General features: G+C 37.0%; 1 protein-coding gene across 4 annotated transcripts in view; it reads left to right on the top strand.

Annotated features, from left to right (window-relative positions):
- RBPJ (recombination signal binding protein for immunoglobulin kappa J region) overlaps positions 1–23827 on the top strand; it is a 213822-nt gene that overhangs the window by 137303 nt on the left and 52692 nt on the right. The window contains exon 2 of one of the 4 annotated variants that reach the window (XM_032853786.1): positions 9613–9795. The exons of the other annotated variants lie outside the window; for them this stretch is intronic. Coding sequence (XP_032709677.1) covers positions 9779–9795 — 17 coding nt within the window. The 5' untranslated portion in view covers positions 9613–9778. The remainder of the gene's footprint in view (positions 1–9612; positions 9796–23827) is intronic. 4 annotated transcript variants of the gene reach the window in all.

Here is a 23827-nt window from a genome sequence, read left to right as displayed (position 1 = left end):
CTCCAGAAGGTATTACCTCTCTCCAGTATCTTGATTCCTTTGTCGAAATGATTTTCTAATCAAGCTTAAAATGAGAACAAAGAAGTGAGAATAAGTATACAAGGGGAAGTGTCCTTTCTCTTTTTATTCATTACTCTCTTGAAAATACATACTCACTTTCCTTATTCTCTGCAGTCCATTACTCTCTGGCAGAGTTGTAATTTTGGGCCCATCTTCTGAATTGTGACTTCTGTTAATACAGTTCAACACAATTCCATTTCAGGAAAATGTGTTGTTTTGGAACTCACTAATACATGCTTTTCCATGATGTTCCTTTCTTTTCTTTTCTTTTTTTAAAGATCTGTTTACTTGAAAGAGAGTGAGAGAGAGAGTATGAGAGGGGGGATGGTCAGAGGGAGAAGTAGACTTGCCACTGAGCAGGTAGCCTGATGTGGGGTTCCATCCCAGGACCCTGAGATATGAGCCGGAGGCAGACACTTAACCGACTGAGCCACCCAGTCGCCCCTTGATGTTTCTTTCTTACCAAAAGATATACCTACACATATTGCTGCATATCCAACTTTGATAACATTTGGCACTGGAAAATTGAAAAGCACGCAGAGAATACAAAATATAGATGAAGATGGTAATGGAAAATTAAAACAGCATATTAAAAGGAGTCTCTGGAGACTTAAACTAGTTCTTTCTAGGATAGCTAAAGTTACAAGATAGCTTTTTAGATTTTTTAATTTCTTTCAGCCTCATTGTAAAAGAGAAGCTAATAGAAAGTAGTTGGTAATTTAAGTGAGATGCTTAGCATATGGGAAGCAGTCTGTGAATGTTGTCTGTTAAGTTTATTTTTTCTAATCTACTGGTCTGAGACTGAGAGGTGTTTTAGTGGCTAGAGAGCATCAGATGATAATTTGCTCTTCTTACCTGAAATTGCTTTGTTTTACCTCTACAGTGTTTGAATATGGATTATCTCTCTTAAATTAGTTTGTGTAATTAGAGATTTTCTTTCTTTTTTTTTTTAAGATTTATTTATTTATTTGACAGAAATCACAAGTAAGCAGAGAGGTAGGCAGAGAGAGAGTGGTGGGGGAAGCAGGCTTTCTGCTGAGCAGAGAGTCTGATGTAGGGCTCGATCCCAGGACCCTGAGATCATGACCTGAGCTGAAGGCAGAGGGTTAACCCACTGAGCCACCTAGGCATCCCTGTAATTAGAAATTTTCTTAAATATTCTTATCACACTATGTTTTATTTAATACTGACAAGTACAGATGATATAGGATGTGTAATTAAAATACTAAGATAATCAGAACACTTGTTTAATAAATAAAACTTTCACCTCCTCAGTTTTGTTTTTTTTTAATATCCAATGGCAGGAAAGAACTAAATAGACTAACTTGGCTGATCACATCTCACTAGCCTTGGCAGAAAGATCTGATAAACTGCAGTAATCTCTGTTAGAATATTTGAGCATATCCAGTTTATTATGTCCAAATCAAACTACTGAAACCTCCCTCCTTAAATCTGAAGCCTTCTCCATCTCTGTAAGTAACTCCATCCTTTGGGTTGCTGAGCCTGGAATAAACCTTGGAGTCACTGTTGTCTCTTCCTTTTCCCCCTCCAACTCCACCATCCAGTGTGAGATGTCATCATTTTGTCTTTAAAATATGCCCATAGTTTTCATCACATGTGACATGTCCACTGCTTTCACTGTGGTATAAGGCTCTGTCCTCTCTACCTCCATAGTCACAGTGGCTGCCTAATTAATCTCTGCTGCTGCTTCCTTTCTGCCTTACCATCTTTCTCTGCTCACCAGCTAGACTCCCGCTAAGCTTTCTTGGCTCAGATGTTGGTCTTGCTCAAGTCAAAATTTAGAATAAAAAGCTAAAGGCCTTCATGCTCAGTGGTATCCCCAAGAACATGTACGTGCACCTCCCCTCCCCGTAACATCTCATTTAGTATCCTCCTACGGTTTCTGTGTTCTAGCCACGCTGGTCTCCTGCTTCAGGATCCTTGGATCTGCTGTTTATTTCCTTTGCATGGAATCTTCCTTTCATCCCTTCCTTTGTATCTTGGCTCAAATATTACCTCAGCGAGGGTATTTTAAAAATTGCACCCCATCTCCTGTCTTCCATGTCCTTTTTTCTTCTCCATTCCTCTTCATAGCTTTTACCACCATATGAAATTCTTAATTACTTTGTTAACTCTGCCAAAGATTTTGGTCTGATCTGTGCACTGTAATGTCCTTAGTGCTTACAAAAGGTCTTCCACATTGTAGTTGTTCAGATATTTGTTAAGCTAATGAATTTGTCTGGACGGGGGAGAATGCTTGAAGGCATGAGTTAGAGCCACAGACTGGATCATCACCCACATAATTGGAATAAACATTAAGTGTGAAATTTTTTTTTAAACAAATCATAAGTACTTCTTGAACATTTTAATTGAAACATTCCTAGGAAAGTGTTTTATTTTGATTCTAGAATTGTGGCATTAGCAGACATTGTAGCTGATTACCAAATTGTGCTTCCAAAGTTAGTAAATGTTTATGCATCCTCAGGGGGACAGTATTTTTGATGATTTCACATATAAGCATTGTTACTGCAGTTTTGTGCTGGTATTAGCCACAGAGAGATTGTGACTGGTGAGAAGTTACATGCTCACTTAGTTTCTAACCTGTGATTCCTGACTCCTAAGTCCAAAATTTGATCAGCACGTTTTTGTATCACTCATGATGACAAACTCTTTTAAGTCACCAAAATTTACATTTTATTTTAAACAAAAAGAGACCTAAGCAACTAAGCTGGAGGAGAAATAATAGAAACTTTCCTAAAAAGTACAAAGAAAGTAGAGGTAAACTTGATTCAGTCTCTTTAGTAGTTCTTAGTTTTGGACTATAAAGAAGCTTCTGTTAATTTGCTTGTTTTGCATAAATGTGTAGTAGTATTTATGAGCTGATTTATTTCACCACTACTACCTGTCCTTCCCTGACATCCTTTACTCAGTACTTTTTTTTTTTTTTTTAAATTTAAGGTCAGTTAATTAACATACAATGTATTATTGGTTTCAGAGGCAGGGGTCAGTGATTCATCAGTCTTATATCACACCCATTGCTCATTACATCACGTGCCCTCCTTAATGTCCATCACCCAGTTACTCCATCCTTCCACCCCAACCCCTCCAGCAACCCTCAGTTTGTTTCCTATGATTGAGTCTCTTACTGTGTGTCTCCCTCTCTGCTTTCATCTTGTTTTATTTTTTCCTCTCTTTCCCTATGATCCTTTGTTTTGTTTCTTAAATTCCACATACCAGTGAGATGATAACGATAATTGTCTTTCTTTGATTGACTTACTTCACTTAAAGCATAGCACCCTCTAGTTCCGTATGGGAGCAAATGGCAAGATTTCTCTTTCTTTCTTTCTTTCTTTCTTTCTTTCTTTCTTTCTTTCTTTCTTTCTTTCTTTCTTTCTTTCGATGGCTGAGTAGTATTACTCAGCACTTTTGAACTACTGGTTTTTCATGTCCCTCTCCACTTTCCCCGCCTTCCTACCTTTGGTCTCATGGACAGGTAATAACTTGTTAACACCATTCTATTTAAAAAAGAGTAGTTGTATGTGTGTGTATGCATGTGTGTGTGTATTTATGTTTAAATAATACCTGTGTATGCTGTGCCATCTAGAATTCTCCAAAAATATGGAGGCATATTTTGGTTGAACCTTGGGTGTTTGCTACTTTAAGAGTAGCAGCAGCATATCAGCTGCTTTTATAGGAGTTTTTGTCAGTGTTACTGAAGATTAGGATATACATTTTCAGAGGAGTTTACCCAGTTGGGGCTTCCTCAAAAGTAAAATTAGCTGAATAGTCCATCTTTCATAATTGCTAGATCACAAGTGTCTAGTTATTGAGCCATGTTGATCCTGAGTTTAGCCTTAGTTATAGGTTCTGATATCCCCTTGTCCCTAATTGGAAAAGGAATCATGGTCTTACTATCAGGATGGAAATCAGAATAGTTCATTATTCTTAGGAAGATTCTTTGAAAATTACTTAAAATCATTAGGTTTAGCTTTAGCATTTATAATCTTTTTTAGCATTGCCAAAACCTAGAGTTGAAGTCCCTGGAATATGTGATTTTCATACTTTTGACAATAGTGGTGGTTAATTTTCTGTCATTATGTAACAAGACTGTTTCCAAGTATTTGGTTGACAAAACTTGTTTAAAATTCAAGCGTCCATAGAACACATCGCGTAAATTATGTTACCTAATTTAAAAGACTATATTTCATCAATTCAGTATGCAGTATTTTTAAACATTTTTTTATAGATAATATATGAGAATTTATGTAAAAATACCAACTTGGCTCACATATCTTACATTGTAGGTTCTGAAAATATTTAAAAATTTTTTCACTTCTAGTCTCACCTATTTCGTTTTTTTCTTTCCTTTATTCTTCTATTATCATGTGATGTTAAAGTCTATTTCATGCACTGCTCCTGGAGTTTAGCGGTGTGGGGGGGAGGTGAGGAGAAATAGTATGTGCAGAGGTACAGAGACCTGAAACACTGTGGTGTGTTCTGAGAACTGTGTTAAGTTCCAGTGTAGACTAGAACACATGTTGTCTTTGTATGGGTAGGAGGAGACCAGAAGCTGGATCAGGAAAAGACCCTGTGGGAATGTAGTTCTTCACTTAAATACCAAAACCAGTAACCCGTGTTCTTTCATACCTTTCTTAATTTAGTGTTCTTCTCTTGCCCAAATTTAATTTTCTCAAGAGTAAGTCTACCTAGGTATGTGTTAAAGCTGGCGCATTTCTGTATCAGCTTTTAATCTCTTAAATTTTTTCTGTTAAAATTTCTGGTGGCTTAAGAGTAAAGAGTAGAATTTAGGAAGAATAAAACAAAAATATGTGACAAAGACTTTTTTGGAATGTTTTCTGACCTTAGATTCTTGGTTTAATGGGTAAATATTCTTGCCCTGTGTTTAGAAACATGAAGCTGAAGGACAAAAATAAAGGAGAACATAGGAGTCCATGGCTTAGAAAGTGACCTGCTAGTTGTCATGAAATCAATTTAGTGGGTTATAACTAGCATTTAAATAAATTTATGACAGAATAAGATACAGTATATCTATTGGAGTGTGTATCAGATTGTTATCGAAAAATCTACTTTTGGTTATGGTAAGCAAAATTTGAAAAAACTATTTAATATTTGTATATGCTTCTAGCATTTCTGTCTGTATTTTAAAGACAGTGTCCATTCATTTACTTTGGTATTTGGGAACGCACTGCCTCTCTTTCTCCACCCCATCTCCCATTCATTGGCATACCACTGTGTGCCAGGTACTGTTCTAAAGCCTTTACATGTATTAACTCATTGTTTTCTTCCATTACATGAATGTTATTTTTATCCCAGTTTTTCAAAAGGAGAAACTAAGGTGCCTAGTGATTATTAACTTGCCTGAAATTGCATAGCTAAGTTGTGAATCTGGGATTCAGTTCAAAACCAGCCAGTCTTTTATTCAGAGCCCTTTTTTTCTAACCACCAAGCTTTAAATAGTCACCTGTGCAAAGACACCTCTCTCAAGGCACTGTGGTAAGTGCTGGAGGTATGTCTGAAATGGTTCCTGATCTCATGGAACTTAGATATTTATAAATATATTTGCAATATTCTATGTTTGTTAAATATATAAATATATACAGACATACCTAATGTGGGAAAATAACTAAGTATGGTTGAGTAACCATATATAATTAGCATATTACTACATTCCAGATTTCAGTATCATTGACTATAATTTCCATTGTATGGATATGCCATAATCTCACTGTTCTTAGGTTGTCAGAAAGAACTTCCTAGTCCTTCCTTAGTAAGTAATGTTTAATGCATTCATTATTGTCATTTCAGATTACTATGTGAGGCTGTTTATAAAGCATAAAAATTTCAAGTTAGTGGTATCTATTTCTAATTTTCTAAAGTTTATGCTTTAGCAGTAGTGCTGATCTACCTTCAGAAATGTTATATGGTAAATATTCAGTAGTTACAAACAAAACAAAATTCATTCGTCACAAATGGTGTTCTGTGTTAAACCATCTTCCTTCAAAATCTGTTCTTAATATTGTCATTGTAGCATGTATAAACCATTCCTAAATACTTTTTTTCACTCACTCAAATACTTGTGTGCCTGTTAGTTTTAGTGCATATCATGAACTTTCTTTTTTTAGTTGTCAGTCATGTATCCAAAATGGGGCGTATAACATTTTCACGTACTTAGATCATTGGTGCCTAGTGTGTTCCAGGTCTCTGGAAGTTAGATAATGGGCTTAGAACGAGAAAGACAGCAGCTGCCCTATTGGACATAGCATAGTGAAGGAGTCTGTAACAATTTGCGTGGAAATGTATTTGTCTCTTTTATAAGAAGTGAAATGTTTTGTAGACAGATGCATAGACTTTAATACACATTAATTTTGAAATTAAAAGTATGTGGTTGGGCATCAGATTTTCTAATGGGAATTCCTATTATAATCCATTATTTGGCATATTAATAAAATGAGTTCTGCAGAAGGCTTAGTGCTATTACTGATGAAGATATTTTTTAAAAGACCCTTTAGGTTTTTTACTGTAACAGTTTGACTGTTAAATGTAATAATTCCATAACACTTTGTTTCAATAATTTAAAAATGGTTACTTTGAGTCATCTAACTTGTTACCAAATAGTGGCATGCAGTATGGATACATGGTTTCCATGCATGGTTTCCATTCAAATTTGAAGTTGCTTAGGAGTTTCCTGTTCTTAATTTGGGGGATTTCTTTCAGTGCTTTTTGTTTCTCTTTTAGTTTAATAATGTTTTGAAGCACTGAAGGAAGCTGTCCATCAGCTTTTGTTGTTGTTATTGTTCTGTTTTATTTTGTTTGTATTTTTAATTAGTGATAACCTGACTGAATGACCTCACCTCCCTCAGCTAATAAATTTCTCTTCCCTTGAGGCTTATACTGGTAGCAGTTTAAGGGACAGGACCCAGTTGGAAAAATGTGGCGGTAGACCTTTTTTTTTTTTCTCTTTTTTTGGAGTAGGCTTCACACACAATGTGGGGCTTGAACTCATGACTCTGAGATCAAGAGTCACAGGCTCTACCAGCTGAGCCAGCCAGGCCCCCCAGCAGTGTATCCTCTTAAGGAGAATACTTTTCATGTTCATTTTTTTTGGTCACCTAAAATTTATATTGATATCTGCTGTGATTTTCAAGTTATCTTTAAAAGATCTTCAAGTATATAACTTCATGAAAATGCTAGATGTCATTTGTAGGAATCAAATGGAGTTTCTGGACTTTAGTGATAATATGTGATCCTAATTCTTAGTGGCTTTACTAAATGTGTATGCAGTTTGTTTACAAATTCATTTACACACATTGACTAGATTTTGAGTGAGATGCTTTCTAAAATTAAATTATTGTTTATAGGCCAGGTTGAAAAACAGACGTTAACTGTTGGATGTGATTTCTTCCTGGAAGATAGATTAGCATAGCAGATTACTTAAATCTCTCTGAGCCTCGATCTCCTCCATGTAAAAGGAGGCAAACACCCTGTCAGTCTTAGGAGTGGTAGATCAGGATGAAATAACATGAAGCACTAGGCACAGTTCATGGCATAGTGTCGATAAGTGTTAGCCTCAGTACCATCGCTTTCCCCAGCAGTATTCTACAATAATACTGTAGTACAAAAGTGCTGATACTCTGTCTGGAAGATCTAGATTTAAGTTCTAGTTCTTTTACTGCAATCTTTCTTGGATCAGTCACTTGACCACAGAGTTCATTTTCTCTTCTATAAAATGAAGTTCTGAAAATTAAATGGTATAATGAGCGAGTGCTCCAGATCTAGTCTTTTCTCTTTGTTATCTAGCGTATTTATTATAACTTGCTTTATTTCCCAATAGTTGACATTAATTTTTATGTGCAAGGGAGAAGAGCTGTAATTGAGAACATTAACCTGATAGTTGGGTGGAGGGCACATTTATTTGGAGGAGCAGAATGTAGGAAGAAATGACAGTGCCCTTCCAGGTAGTTGTTAATGCATACAGACCCTGTGAAAGGCTTCAAGCTGAAGTGGGAAGGGTGCGGGGGTAACTATCAGTTTAAAAAGATCGCTGTGGTTATAATGATTTCACTGGACCTGGTAGGTCTCTTGATTCTGTTCTTCATTAGTTTCTTCCTGCCTGTTGTAGTAGAGTTCTTTCCTATATGAGATCCTGCCACTATTATTAGGTTTCTGAAGAGTGGCCTACATTTTGTAATCTGCTTTCCCCACAACCTGCAATAAATCTAAATCTCAAAAATATGTAATTTTCTGACATCGGACTATGAAAGGTTTTCATCAGTTGAATCTACTTTTTCAAGCAGGAAATGGTTCTACTTTCTCCTTACAACATACCTTTTAGCTCTAGCTGGGAGATTGGTCATTTTCCATTTCTTGTCTGTTAACGTGACACAGGCTGTTCCACAGGCCCAGAGTTTAACAGACCTCTACCAGTAACTTTGTTTTTCCCTTTGGAAGCCCTTTTTGTGGCTTGCTTTTATTAAAAATTTCCTCATCAGCCATCATAAGGTAATTTTAATTGCTTTATGACAAATTTGTATGGTAATTGATAGCAATACAGTATTGGTAATTTAGTTTTACTTTGTGTAGCTTCAGTTATTCCTTCTGGTAACTATTATAGAGTGCCAAGCTTGAGGCAAAAGGAGAGTGAATTCTTAGATTTAAAATGTGACCTACAAACTTTTATCCTATCATTTTAATAACCAAATGTTTTAAATGTTCTTATATAACAAAGGTGGGTTGGAGTGAGGAGGAAAGGGGGACAGACAACCTGCCAAGGCAGTCACAGAACCGCAGTACGACTTGATTGTTAGCCATCTATTGTCCATTGATACGTGCATACTCTTAATAAAAGTAAGCTTAGGGGCGCCTGGGTGGCTCAGTGGGTTAAAGCCTCTGCCTTTGGCTCAGGTCATGTTCCCAGGGTCCTGGGATCAAGCCCCATGTCGGGCTCTCTGCTCAGCAGGGATCCTACTTCCTCCTCTCTCTCTGCCTGCCTCTCTGCCTACTTGTGATCTCTCTCTGTGTCAAATAAATAAATAAAATCTTAAAAAAAAAAAAAGTAAGCTTTAAAAACCGGAGCTCCATGGAATTTCAGTTTTATGACTTCAGTGGAATTAAAATGATTCCATAATTAACATCAGGTTGGGCAGGAACCCCTGCTATTTTATTAATGAGTTCCCTTTTGTGCAGGGGTGTGGGTGATTTCCAGCTCTCATCCAACACAGAATACGATAGGCACCTACCAAGTGTTCAGACCTGTCTTTTAGGTTATTTTCGTTTCTTCAGAAGAACTGAAGAATCTGTTGGGGCAAGGGATTTGTGGGGGTTTGATGGATCTCCATAAAGCAAAAGCTGTCACTCCGACCACTCCAAAGCACGTACTCCTCATTCATCTGAGGGTTCACATGAAAAACGACAGGGTGACAGAGCAGCAGCAGCAACCTCTTTGATTTTCTTAGTCAGGGCAGCAGTTAACAGTGCTCTAGTGGCTTAACACACCGACACTTAAGTCCTTATTTTTTTGTTTTTGTTTTTAAGTCATTGAAATTATGAGACTATCATTCACATGGAAGCATTGTAGTTCTTCGGAACCATTATGATCTCAAAAGGAAAGGAGAATGATACAGATACACTGGCTGAGGTGTTTTGAGGTGCATCGAAGTGTTCCAAGCTGTGACTTACCTTAACATGTTCTTGAAGTACCATGGCGTGGATTAAAAGGTATGCTTTAGAAATCTCCCAGTGACCCCAGGGTCATGGATAGAATGAACGCTCATGATTCTGTATTTAGTTATCACATATTTTAAGAGATTTTAATATTTAGATTATAGATGTGGTTATAGATTTATGGTAATAGTACTTTTTATTTTGTTAAAAAAAAACCCATATATCACAAGCTTGATGAGTGATTTCTCCTTCCCTTCCTCCCCTCTTTGAGATACAGTTATAGAAGACACTGGGGTAAATATTTTCCCTGGATTTTAATAGTAATGGGCTGTACTTTCTTTCACCAGATAGTTTAGGTATTATTCATGTATTGGTCTGTAATTAGCTTTGTGGTTTACATCACAGACTAGTTTCTTTCCAGTGCTGTCATTTCATGGCCTGAATAGGAAATAGATGAATGCTTTAGTTGGAGCCTTAATTCGACCAAATAAAATAATTCTTACATGGACCATTTATAGTTCGTGCTTTTTGTCTTTTCCAAAGAATTTTTCCTGAGAGAAAATGCATGGCTCCCTATTAACAGTGATTGTTATTGCTTCACTAATTGTATGTATGCAATTAATTATTTATGTGTTTGTGATATGTAGTCCCCCTGTTATTTGTGGTTGCTAATAGTGGTAATTCTAGGTTTCATATTACCCACTTAGCTGTCAAAAATTGTTAAGGTTTTTATGTTCGTACATTTTATTTGACTGATGTAGTCAAAACCAGTTTTTAATTATTTGAAATCTTGGAAACCTCCTAATTTTGTACTGTGTGCTTGCAACTAAATGTTTTCTTACGGATGGTGGAAGTGAGTGAACCCAGGAAGAATGCAGAATTTATTAATGTTACATTAAGTTCAGAATTTTTTATCTTTAGGATAGTAAAGAAAAGTTTGTTGGGAAGGTAATGGTTTAAATCATGGATAGATAAATTTAACAGACATACACTAGTGCAGTCTGTAATTTTTATCACTTAGGCTATCTTATGTTAAAATCCTTTTGATATGTCAGCAGTTAAATTCTAAATGGAATTTAGTTATTAAACCTAAGACAAAACTGCTTTATGTTAAATTCCAGTCTATAATGACAGTGATCTAATCAAGTTTCTAGGTAAAGTAGGCAGCTTATAAACCAAGGTAGTCATTCACTTCAACTAGGTATTTTATGTCTGATGGCACACAGTAGCGTCTGCTCTCCAAAAAAGATCTTTTCTGACATAATGGGTTAGAGATGAGATTCGATACATTGTTTATAAAATGTAATTCTCTATAATATTTGCTACTTCTACTTAAAATACCTTTTTTGGGGTAGCATTTGAGCATCTGTTTTGTTTTAACTCCACTCAGGATTCTTGATCCACAGCTAGGGTTGAGAACTCCTAGGAAGGGTTTATAGCTTAGTGGTTAAGAGCTTAGACTTGGGGGCCAACTGACCTGTGTTTCAGATCTAACACTTAACTTTATTATTTTAACAGGGTATAAAAATGATCTAGAAAAAAAGTTTAAATTTGTATATTAAACATATAATAACATAAACATATACATATATGATTTATGTTAATGCATTTTATATGTGTGTGTATATGAAATATGTATGTATCTCTATATAATAATGTCTGCCTATATCAATAAGTTATACATACAGGAAGCCAGTGTTAGACTAACAGTGGTGATGACTATTACATATCAGATCAGGAACTTGTTTATTTGGTGAGGGGAGTAGGAGGGTACTATTAAATATTTTTCTTCTCTTTAGTCTTACACATTCTCATATGATCTTCCTAGAGCTAAATAAACAATCACTATTTGATGTTTTCAATTCTTTGGGCTTTTTCTCATCAGTGAAAGGTGGCCAATAGAGACCTGTAATGTATCTATTGTCCTCTTAGCCTGCTGGGTTGATTTGTGTCTCTAAAGCTATGTTTTTCAAGTTGCAGGTTTTAACCCACTCATTAGTGGGTCAAGAAATCAATTCATCATTGAATGAATTGAAGGACCAGCATTAGGAATACATACTAGAATAGAAAATAAAATATCAGCATGCACTCAGTGTAGAAAAGAGTATTTTAAAAATACTTTCAAGTTTTTAAAATGCAGAAATAAACAAAATATATACCCATTTATGTGTATGTTGATTGGGTTGTTTTAGTAGTTGCCTACCATAGTCACAGATGTCCCTCACAGGTACTGTTAGTTCTGTCTTGTTATGCCTTGCTAAGAAGTGACCAGGATAGGTTCCAGTTTGTGGCTTGTATTGGTATGCCATGCTCTTTATCACCTTCAAGGATCACCCTGCAATCCCCTTGCTTTGAAGTGAAGGTTATTACTGGAGAGTATCTAAGGAGTAGAGGAGAATAGGAGAACATAATAATAGCTTTTGGGTGGCATTAATCAAGTCTGTTTTATCAAATAGAGTGATGTACTATACTGCCCCTTGGCATACATTCTGGTGTTTATTATCTATAGATCTGTGTCTTCAGACTTCCATAGCAGCCCATTCTGGAGTCAGTGTAATAAGTTGTTGCCTTTCTCCCCTAATTAAGTGAAGCGGAAAAGAACAGAATAGCAGATGTCATGATTATATCCCACAATATGGTTTTATAAAACTTTATTTCCAGGAGCATGTATATGTACTGAACTGCAGAGACCCAAGTTCTGGTAATGATGAGCTGAGAAACTAGATGAAAATCAGTCTTATAAATCGAGGTTGCCAAACTGACCTCAATCAGAAAAGACTTGAGATATCCAAAGCAGGATTATCAGCTCAGTAGTCTTACCTCTGATGGTAAGCTATATTTAATTAGATGTGAGACCTTGGTTTTGTTTTTTATTGTATTGTTGGTGCCCCAGCTTGCCCTGGTAAATATTTATAAAAGCTCATAGGTAAGAAATTTAGAGTATTTCCTAGTTGAGGAGGAATTTACTTACTTTACATTGATGAAAGTGACCCATTCAATTAAAAAAAAAACCCCAAATCTGATAATATATACTAAAATCTACCCAATTCATTTTCCTAGTCCTTATATGTTAAGACTTTTTCATTTAATAGGTGTTTCTTTAATCAGAAGGTAGGTAAAAGTTTAATGTTGCAAAAAGATTAAGCATAAATCAGATATATGACAGTATTTTGGGTAGTTAAATGTTAGACCTTTTATTTATTTATTTATGATTAGTGCCTTTGCCTACTGCAGTGTCTTCACAACAGGCAGATTATCTGTTTTACAGATTTGTTGAAGATAATCACAGAGTTCCTGGTGAATATTTTAAAATAAATAAAGCTTCAAAGTAGGACAATATCAGCATATGTATGTTTTAGGATTGTGTCTAAAACACAGTTTTGTCCTCCTTAGAAAACAATAAGAGAATGAAGATTTCTGGTAAATCGTTTCATAGCAATGGAATTTGTATATTAGTTTTCTGCACTTGGGAGTTGAAAAATGGAAGAAATCTTTGCCAGAATAGGAGGCCAAAAGATGATAAGCACAATTCATCTTTCTCTGCAAGTTCTTGGAATTTGAGTCAAGCATACATAGTTCCTGCTCTGAATTGTGTATGATGTACTAAACTTAGAAATCATGTTTTGAAATTACAGAAGATAAATAACCACCCTCCCAACCAGTGGATTAAGTACCCCAATGATGGTTACTTATCTTTGCACCAGTATGTAAAGGCATATGTTGCTGGTGGTGATTCCCCAAACCTGTCCCCCGCCCACCAACCTGACGTTGCCTTCTCCCAGACTCTCCCAATTCTTCTTCCGCTTATCAACAGCACTGCTTGGCTTTTCAACATTATTTTAGCCCTGTTACTATGACCTCACCACTTGTTACCTCATGCTGCTTGTCCTGTTGAGAGTACAAGGTATCATGTTGTTACTTTGTGGCATTTGTTCTTCAGAACTGTGTCCCTCTAGCTTAGTTATCATCATGTGTGAGAATGAGAGCAACTTTTGTTGTTGTTGTTGTTGTTGTTGTTTTGGTAGATTTTTCTTCCTAAAGTGTAGTTTAGAAAGAAACTAAACTACGTTCTAGTTTAGTTGGCCTAGAATGGAGATCAGTGGCCACAGATGGCACTCCAACCACACACCCAGGAGTAGAAGAAAGAACATATCACAAATTAGTATGTTAATTATTACAAATGCTTCCGGTATACTTTTGGTTACTAAAAACAAGTTAAAAACCCTCTGGGAATGAAGATGAGCTGCTCGAGAGATTTTAAAAAGATGTTTTTGATTCTGAAAATAACAAAGTTTTAAAAATCTTTTGTGTAAATGTAGCATTATTAGCATTGGGCATTTTCTCAAGCTAATTTATATTTCATTACTTTGAAAAACAAAGCTATTTTGCATTTGTCTGGGATCTGGGATATCTTATTAAAATAATACTTTAGAATCCCATCTCAAGCATGAACCTAATTGAAGAGTGGAATATGCTATACCAGTAATTGTTATGAAAATCAAGGAATATCTTCCTTTTCAAAAACACAACGAGGTCAGTTTATCTTGTAATATATTTTTTTAATGATTTATTTATTTAATTTAGGTTTTGGGGAGGAGAGTGTATGTAGGAGCCGGGGGAGGGGGAGAAGGAGAAGGAGATAATCTTTTTTTTTAAACAACAGTCAGTGTTTATTAATTCACATGGTTTCTATGTGTTCAGAATTTGGGGGCAGTTTAGTTGGGTGGGTTTTTAAAAAATTATTATTAACATATAATGTATTATTTGCCCCAGGGGTGCAGGTCTGTGAATCATCAGGTTTACACATTTCATAGCACTCACCGTAGCACATACCCTCCCCAGTGTCCATAACCCTATTCCTAGCTCTCCACCCCACAGCAACCCTCAGTTTGTTTTGTGAGATTAAGAGTCTCTTATGGTTTTGTCTCCCTCCTGATCCCATCTTTTTTCATTTTTTCCTTCCCTACCCCCTGCATCCCCCTGCCCTGCCTCTCAAATTCCTTACATTAGAGAAATCATATAATTGTCTTTCTCTAATTGACTTATTTCACTCAGCATAATACCCTTTAGTTCCATCCATGTTGTTGGAAATGGCAAGATTTTGTTTCTGTTGATGGCTGCATAGTATTCCATTGTGTATATATACCACACCAAGAAGGAGAGAATCTTAAGGACTCTGCACTGAGCACGGAGCCTGACATGTGGCTTGATTTTGCCACCCCAGGACCGTGACCTGAGCTGAAATAAAGAGTCAGAGTCTTAACAGACTGAGCCACCCAGGCGTTCCTGTCTTGTAGTATTGAACTGGTAGGTGATTATGAGGAGAATATTCTGTAGGTGAGCTGGAAAGTATGCACACATGCCAAAACTGTTGCTTAAATGAGGAGTAGTTGCACTGATCTGTGATGTAGCCAGGTTCTAACAGTTCAGAGTGAGTGAACTGCAGATACATTAGTGGCAGCTTTCATTGCCCCCATAAGTCTTAAGGCATTGCTTTAGCAGCTATCATGTCAGCATATAGTCTTTAAAAATAATGACTGGAAATGTACTACTTCGGAAAATAGTGATCAGAAAGGACAACTGCACCCCCCCCCCATTCCTTGATTATTTATTATAAGGAATCCTGGGGAGGAACTCTTGGGGTGGTTGGATAGGACAAAGAGCATTTTCAAAGCACTTAATTTTGGTTGAGTGCTTTTGTGTTTCATTACAACAGTGGGTGGACAAAGGTGACTAAAAATGTGCTAGAAGTGCTGATGGTGGCAGCTCAGCAGCTGGATTAATCAATATGCATGAAATTTAGCTTTATTAAAACTCCGTTTTGGTTAAAATTCTTGTGGAAAAAGTAATCTGTGAGTGAGAACTTGTGACCTGGGGCAGGGATGGGGAAGATACAGTTACTATGTTATCAAACTGGAGTGACTTGAAACAGGTAAAACCCACTGAAGGCACTTTTGAAGTAAAAGCTATTGCTCCAGATGCTGGGAACCAATTTTCAATCGTACCCTCCCTACCTCTGCAGTTATACACTTTGTTTTGTTGACTACCATATCCTCTGCCCCAAGACATTGGTCATAGCAGGTACTTAGTAAATATTTGTCAAATGAATGAACTTTTGGTAATGTAGGTTATTAAGACATGCGTCTGTCCTGCCGTGGCAGTTTACCAATGGAGAGAATGAGTGGATATATCAGGAAGTAATCACATTTTGAAATGATTGTAACTTCTGCAGTTTTGTTATCAGTGAACTTTTTTATGAGTTAAATTGTCTATTAAAGACCAAGGAAATCTTTGGGACCCTGGGTGTCTCAGTCAGTTAAATGCCCGATTTTTTATCTCAGCACAGGTCTCAATCTCAGGGTCGTGAGTTCGCGGCCCACGTTGGGCTCCATGCTTCGATGTGGAGCTTACTTAAAAAAAAAAAAAAAGCGAGAAAGTCTTGAGTGGATAATAGCTAACATTTAATGAGTACTGGACTTACAAAATGCCACCTGCACCTCTCCAGTTTGTTAAAATTGACATTTGTATTTTATATATGTGGAGACTGAAACTCTAGAAAAACTGTGAAAGGGCTAGAGTTGTTTTTTTGTTGGAAAGACCTTGACTTCAGGGGAACAAAAGTTGGAAATAGTTTATACAATAATTCAACAGATTTTACTCACAATGGTAGATCTCCAAGTGTGAGATTTTTTTTTTATAGGGAAAGAATGATTGTGATCTGTGCTTGTATCACACAGAAGAAAAGCTCTGTATTTGAACTAAAACATTTCCATATTTGGGATTGACCAGATTTAGTTTGTTAGGAGTTGGACAGTTGCCCTTTTATGGCCACTAGACACTCCATCGCTTTTATTTCTCTTTAACTTGGTGGCTCGCACTTCCTCAAGCAATCCTTTTCTTTTTTACTGCTGTCTTGCATTCCGGTGTTCTCTCTCCTTTCTTCCCTTCTACCCTACAAGCTCCTCCCTCCCTCATTTACATGCAGCCTGAAAAAACAAGAACATTTGTTCTCCGTTCCTCTTACTTAAAATAATATGTGAACAGTGCTTTCGAGTCTGAAAACTGGGCAGATCAAGTGAGAAATGAGGCTGTTATGAAAATAATATAAAATACAGGTCCTAGCAAGTTGTCCAAAAGTCAAGAGGGCTGACCCCAGGACAAGTAGTGTTCCCTTTCAGATTAAAAGATTTGTTGAGTATAATGACCAGACTAGTAGGATTAATTCTTGAATACTGGAACCAAACCAAGGCACTGAGGGATAACCAGGAAAAAAAATTAAAAATCACCAATTTAAATGACTCCCCTTTAATTTTGGTTCTCATTCTGAAGTTCAAATTTATACTTAGAATTAAGGCTCTAACTCTAACTTCAGTCTTAAACTTTCCTTCATACCTAGGAACCACCATGATTTTTTAAAAGCCCAGACTGTTAAATGTGTTAATTGCATCATTATATTGACATATATAATAGGTATTATATTAGTGTTTGATTATTGATATTACAGTGCAAAACTGCTTGGGTGAAATTGCTGAAGACCTCTACCTGGTATATGTAAGTTTTCCTTTTAGTTAGTTTAGGCTCATCAAAACTACATGAAGGAACATGGACTTCTGAGGACTTCTTTTCAGGTGTATTGTTTTATTGTTTGTAGCTCCATTTAGGTCTTTTTTTTTCTTCGAAGATTGTATTTATTTGCCAGAGAGAGAGAGAAGACAGCGAGAGAGGGAACACAAGCAGGGGGAAGTGGGAGAGGGAGAAGCAGGCTTCCCGCTGAGCAGGGAGCCGGGTGTGGGTCTTGATCCCAGACCCTGTGATCATGACCTGAGCAGAAGGCAGATGCTTAACGACTGAGCCACCCAGGTGTCCCTCCATTTAGACCTTGATGTCACTTACAGAATCTGTCAGAAACTTGGATTTATCACTTTTTTGAAGTTGTGTATTGCTACTGTTGAGCAAGTAGTAATAGTAATGTTTATCAGGACACTTTCCATGGGAAAAGTAGTTTAATGAAGGTGAGAAAGTTGTCATCATCATAGGTTTTTGACTTGGGTAAAATGGTTCCTTTATCTCTGCATTGTAAAACTTGTAAATTTAATATCAGTTTATTTGGGAGACTATATATAATTTTTTTCTCCAATGTAGAAAATAATTTATTTTAGATTGATTTGTTCATAATTTTTGTTTAATTCAAAGTAGTCTAAACATTAGAGTTTAAGACCTACTATTCCACAATTTTTTTTTTCTGTTGCCTTTTTTCTCTTTTTTTAATAAATGACTTGCTATTCTGGTTTATTGGTTTAGTGAACACACACTGTCTCTAGGCTTATATTTGAAAACTTCATGTTAATACTGTACATTCTTGAGTCAACATTAATGTGAATAATACAAGCTTGTAACTTTGACCATATTTCTCTGATGTGCACTTCTGCTATTAAAAAAAAAAAAGATTATTCAGCATGAAAATTATGGCCTGGAAAAAAAATCCACTGTGCATGTTTAAATAATTGTGGAAACAAGTTGGCATTTTTTTTCCATTACAGGGATATTTAGTTATAATTCTTTAAAGGTTCTGTATTCCATTAATCCCTAGAGCTATTAACACTTCAGATTTTCCTGGTTTATTTAACCTTAAGCCATTGTTTCATATTCTCTCTTCCTTGAGATTCAACAGTTTTGGTTTGCTGAGAAATAGTTAACAGGTTAAAAAGTGATTTTTCTGAAACATTAAATAAATTTTCATATGATAGGCGGTTTGTTGAATGGAAAAAGCAAATAGGCATTAATTCTTCAGTGAACTAGGGGGAAAAGAAGTCCTTATTTGGGGAAGGCAAAGAAGATAAACAGTTTAAGGACCAGAGTGTAGGTCTCATTATCTTGACCTTAGAATGGTTGGTATGTAATTAGAAGTTGGGGAAGGTCCTACCTTCTGACTTTCTGAGCTTCAGTTTTCCTTTCTAAGTTTGAAAGAATGCCTGCCTCTCATGTTGTTAATGAGAAGTAAATGAGAGCATATATTTGTTGTTATCTACTTTTCTCTTCTGATATGTGAGGCCAGTTTAGGAAGCTGTGGATTAAGTAGTAACGAGAGCTTCATCTAACCTTATGGAATCAGGGAATGGAAATGAAGATAATTTGAAATACAGTTGGTAACAGTGAATTGCTTGTGACAGAAGGCAAGAATGAGAAGAGGTCAATAATACTTATAACTGTAGAGAAGAGAAAATGCATGTCTTTTGGGAGCACACAGATATGGAAGTTGGTGAAAGGAATGTTAAGAATTAAGTTGTTACAGTGGAGTTTGAAGAAAAACATATCCTCTTATTTTCTCATTGGACAGTTGGATGTCAGGCAGTTGACTGGACAGTCAGTCAATTAGTAAATTAGCCCTAACAACAGCTTTGCAGTTTGCCTAATATAAATTCATAGCACAGCAAAATACTGAGTAAATACATAGCATGAATGACCCTAATGGTGAGAGTTCAGCCTGCATCTATAAAAGGTGTTATCCTTGTTTTCTTCATTGCTACCCCTTAACTCCCAAAGCTTTTGCTCCTTCCTGGATTAGTGCTTCACCACCAGAAGTTACTGGTGATTGATATTTTTAATCACTTCACGGTCATTCTCAATGCAGCACCTTTCTTTTCATCTGCGTTGGGCAGAGAAGCTCCTCAGATGATTGTGAAGAGTATCAAGTTGCTTGTAGCACCACCCAGGGTAAAATGGTTTGCTGTCAGATTGCAGGGTTGATAAATCCCTGTATCCCTGTCTTTTGTGTTACTTTCCTGTGGGCGCCCCCCCCTCCAATCACACACACCTCCTGAGAAGCTTGAGGGAGCAGATACTAGCTACTTGTCCTGTGTTTTTGGTCCTAGGGGTGCATGAAGGCAGTGCGACAGGGTAATGGCTCAGATATACTTCGGCAGAAAGCCATTCTTTAAGCTTTGAGTTGTGGTTAAGACCATCTCTTCATAGTGGTTTTGGCATTACCACAAATGCAGGTTTATTTTAATATGACATGTGATAACAGAAGGCAAAGTTAAAATGTGGAAGAAATATCATTTGGGTATTAACATTCAGGCAGAAAGGCATTTCTTTATTCATGCAATGGTGTTACAAAAAACATTTTGGAGGGGCACTTGGGTGGCACAGTTGGTTAAGTATCCAACTCTTGGTTTTAGCTCAGGTCATGATCTCAGAGTTGTAGGACAGATCCCTGTGTGGGGCTCTTCACTCCACGTGGAGTCTGCGTGGGTTTCTCTGTCCCTCTGTCCTCCCACATGCACATGTGGATGTGCAAATGCTCCTTTTCTTTCTCTCAAATGAATAAATCTTTAAAAAAATTTTGGAAATCTGTTCCCTATTCCGAACATATGAATTTTGATTTTATTTTTGTTTATTAAAATTCTCCATTTTAATTTGGTGTCCTTTTTTACATATTTTAAGATGATAATTGCCGTCTCTTATTTTGCCCTTAGGGACAGGTTTCTTTGAAAGTGCTTAACTGAGTTACAAACCTGAGTCATAGGGACTCCTGGATAGCGCAGTCAGTTAAGCATACTTCGGCTCAGGTCACGATCTCCAGGGTTGTGAGATCCATCACCCACCCCTCCCCCCCCGCCCCACGGGCTCCCAAGGAGTCTGTTTCAGATTATCTGTCCCACTGCCCCTCCCCTACACTTGTGTACTTGCTCTCTTAAATAAATAAATGATATATTTAAAAACAAAAAAATAAACCCAAGTCAGAGCCTTACCTTTATGCGTTAGACTTTATTATGGCTATCCTATCCATAAATGTTCTGGTCTGGGTTATTTAAAAGGAAAATAAAAGGCGGATGCACTGCTGAATTCAAATACTTGAGAATACCAGACTGTGTGTTCGAGATTTGGCTATTTAAGAAATTGGCCAAACATGGCTTGTTGGAGTTGGGCTAGTACTGTGTCTGCATAATTTCTAACAACAGAAAAAAAAGAATGTAAAAGCTCTTTGTTAGCTGAAGATGTCTGTGTAGATTCTTGGTCCTTTTCAACTCAGAAAAAAATGTACTTTGCAGAATTATGATTGATAGTGTAAATAGTAGAATCATGAAACTCTCATAGTTCCCATTGCGATTGTAACATTTGCCCTTGTGCAGGGAAAATGTAAGAGTAATTGTCCAATTTTATGACATACATGGGTGTGCACACATGTCTGTCCATATGTGTGTAGTAGCTCAGGTATGACTGCCACAGTAGTTGTCTTTAGATTTACCGAACTTTATGTATTTATAGCTTTAGACAGCATTTTTTTTTACTTTTTAGTATTCAAAGAAAAATTTATCCTTTATAAAATTTAGTCAGTAGCTGAAATATTAGGAGGGTAATGAAAGAAGTTTTCTGAACTTTCAGGTTTTTTGTTGACCCCCTCACTGAAGCAAATCAAATCTTTTATCAGAGAAAGTTTTAGAATCAGTTATTGCACTTTAAGAGTCTGTCATAAAAATTCATGCTCCAGGGGCACCTCCATGGCTCAGTCAGTTAAGCACCTGCCTTCAGTTCAGGTCATGATTTCCTGAGCCCCTTTCCATCAGTCTCCCTGCTCAGCAGGGAGTCTGCTTCTCCTTCAACTCCGCTCCTCCCACCTCTCATTGTCTCTCTCTCTCTCTCTCTCAAATAAATACATACATACATACATACATACATAATCTTTTAAAGAAAACTTCATACCCAGGCACTTTCTTCACATGTTGGTATCTGGAATTGAACTATAATTAAATTCTGTCTTAATGCAGAGCATATGGAAAATCATGAACAAAGTTCATGTTATGTTTTGTTCAAAACAAGTACATTTTGAACAAAATTTACCATTATGTAAACTTGGGCAAGGTAGTTTCTAAGCTAATTTCTTTGTCTGTGTAATGAGGATAATAGCACCCACCTTATGAGACTGATAGGTGTATGAAGTTGAGATATGGGGGCACAGTTCCTAGCCTGTGCCAGTCTTCTACTAGCTGCTATTACAGTGTAATCTGTATGGTTAGGGACTGTGTTTCTTATTTGTTGCCATGTGTTGCAAGTCTAGTGCAGTGCCTAACATACAGTAGGCACTTTTGTATTAAATGGTTAAAATAAAAAGGAACCATGGGACGCCTGAGTGGCTCCGTGGGTCAAACATCTGCCTTTAGCTCAGGGCATGATTCCAGGGTCCTGGGATCGAGTTCTGCATCAGGTTCCCTGCTCATCCGTGAGTCTGCTTTCCCCTCTGCCTGCCGCTCCTCCTGCTCATGCACTCTGTCTCTGACATATAAATAAAATCTTAAAAAAAATAATAAAAATAAAAAGGAAGCAGAATCTAGGAAAACAATTATACTCTCCCTCCTTCTTTTCAGTTTTAAATGAGATAGGCAAAGGAAGCCAATTTTAAAATTAATAATGGGAGCGTTCCAATCCTAGTACATAATCAGTATTTTTCCATGACACTGCATGATTAGTGATTTTTTTAAAAGGCATAATCTTGTGATAGATGATTCGCCAAATAGAAGACCACAGATGATCCTAATTTTTTGCCTACTAAGTAGGAGAGAAGATTGTTGGAATATCTGATCTACAGTTTGGATGGTGAGGGAAGAAGACCAGCTTAGTTAGGACTTAAGTCCTCACTGGCATAATATTTAAAAAAAATTTTTTAAGATTTTTATTTATTTATTTGACAGAGAGAGACATAAGAGAGGGATCATAAGCAGGGGAAGTGGGAGAGGGAGAAGCAGGCTTCCTGCTAAGCAGGGAGTCCTGTGTGGGACTCCATCCCAGGACCCTGGGATCATGACCTGGGTACATTTATACACATGTGATTATAACATTTAACTACTCTTGAACTTCATCAACAATAATAATCAAAAGTCAGCAAGCATATATTGGAAACTTTGTCCATCATCTTAGCAGTATTGCCACATTCTCAGGTGTACTTTTTTTTTTTTTTAAGATTTTATTTATTCATTTGACAGAGAGAAAGAGAGAGATCACAAGTAGGCAGAGAGGCAGGCAGAGAGAGGGGGCGGAAGCAGGCTCCCTGCTGAGCAGAGGGCCCGATGCGGGGCTTGATCCCAGGACCCTGAGACCATAACCTGAGCTGAAGGCAGAGGCTTAACCCACTGAGCCACCCAGGCATCCCTCTCAGGTGTACTTTTATTAAGGAAGAGACATGGACATTTATGTACTGCCTGATTGCATGGTACTGCTTCTGAGGCTATTCTATTCCACAGGCAGAGTCAGGATTAAATTAGGAAGAGACCCATTGGACCTGACTTTTACAGGGAGACATTCTTTTCTTCTCCTGTTTCCTTTTCCATGTGATGTGTAATGCTTGGCCTCTCTCCTCTGTGTTTATCCTTTGATTCCTCACCAGGTACATGGAAAATTTTATTTTTAGAGTGTTAAGACTCCATATAGAGTCCGACTTTAAAATTGAGAGGTCTTTTGGCTTAATAGTTTTTTTTTTTAATTGAAAATTACCTATTTTTCCATAGTTTGTTAATTCTTTGGAGGCAGGAACTTACTCTGAGAAACCTCCTGAAATGTAACTTACTTGTCTTCCTCATATCCTTTTCTATTAAAAATCTCCTTGGTCCTTTTTGCTGTGGGTTAAGCTTCCCTAACAGAAATCATCAATGGGTACTTCTTGGGGTTGTGACCTATCTCAGTGCCAAATGCGTCTTGTTCACTTGTCCTAGGCAGTGGTTAACAGGTAATTAGAGCCCTTTCCAGACAGATTTTATACACTAAATGTTGTATGTATTTCTAAGAGTAGAACCCATGAAGGACAGGTGAAAAAAAAATCCTGTTATGGATGGTTGTATACTCCTATGGCTTTCCCCTTCTCCTTCAATTTTTGTTCATTCATTCATTCACTTAGAGGGAGAGCACACTAGAGCAGGGTTGGGGGAGAGGGACAAGCAGGCTCTGTGCTGAGCATGGAGCCCTCCTTAGACCTCAATCACAGCCTGAGTCAGAATCAAGAGTCTAGTGCTGACTTAGCCACCCAGGTGCTCCACTCTTATGGCCTTCTAAATTTCACTGTAGGTAGGGGGAAAATGTTTTTTACTTTGGCTGG

Source organism: Lontra canadensis, unplaced genomic scaffold (genome assembly GCF_010015895.1).
Source record: "Lontra canadensis isolate GAN:19392208 unplaced genomic scaffold, GSC_riverotter_1.0 scaffold1, whole genome shotgun sequence".
Taxonomy (NCBI): Eukaryota; Metazoa; Chordata; class Mammalia; order Carnivora; family Mustelidae; genus Lontra; species Lontra canadensis.
Note: the sequence above shows the minus strand (reverse complement) of the source record. Positions and strands in the feature narration are given on the sequence as shown.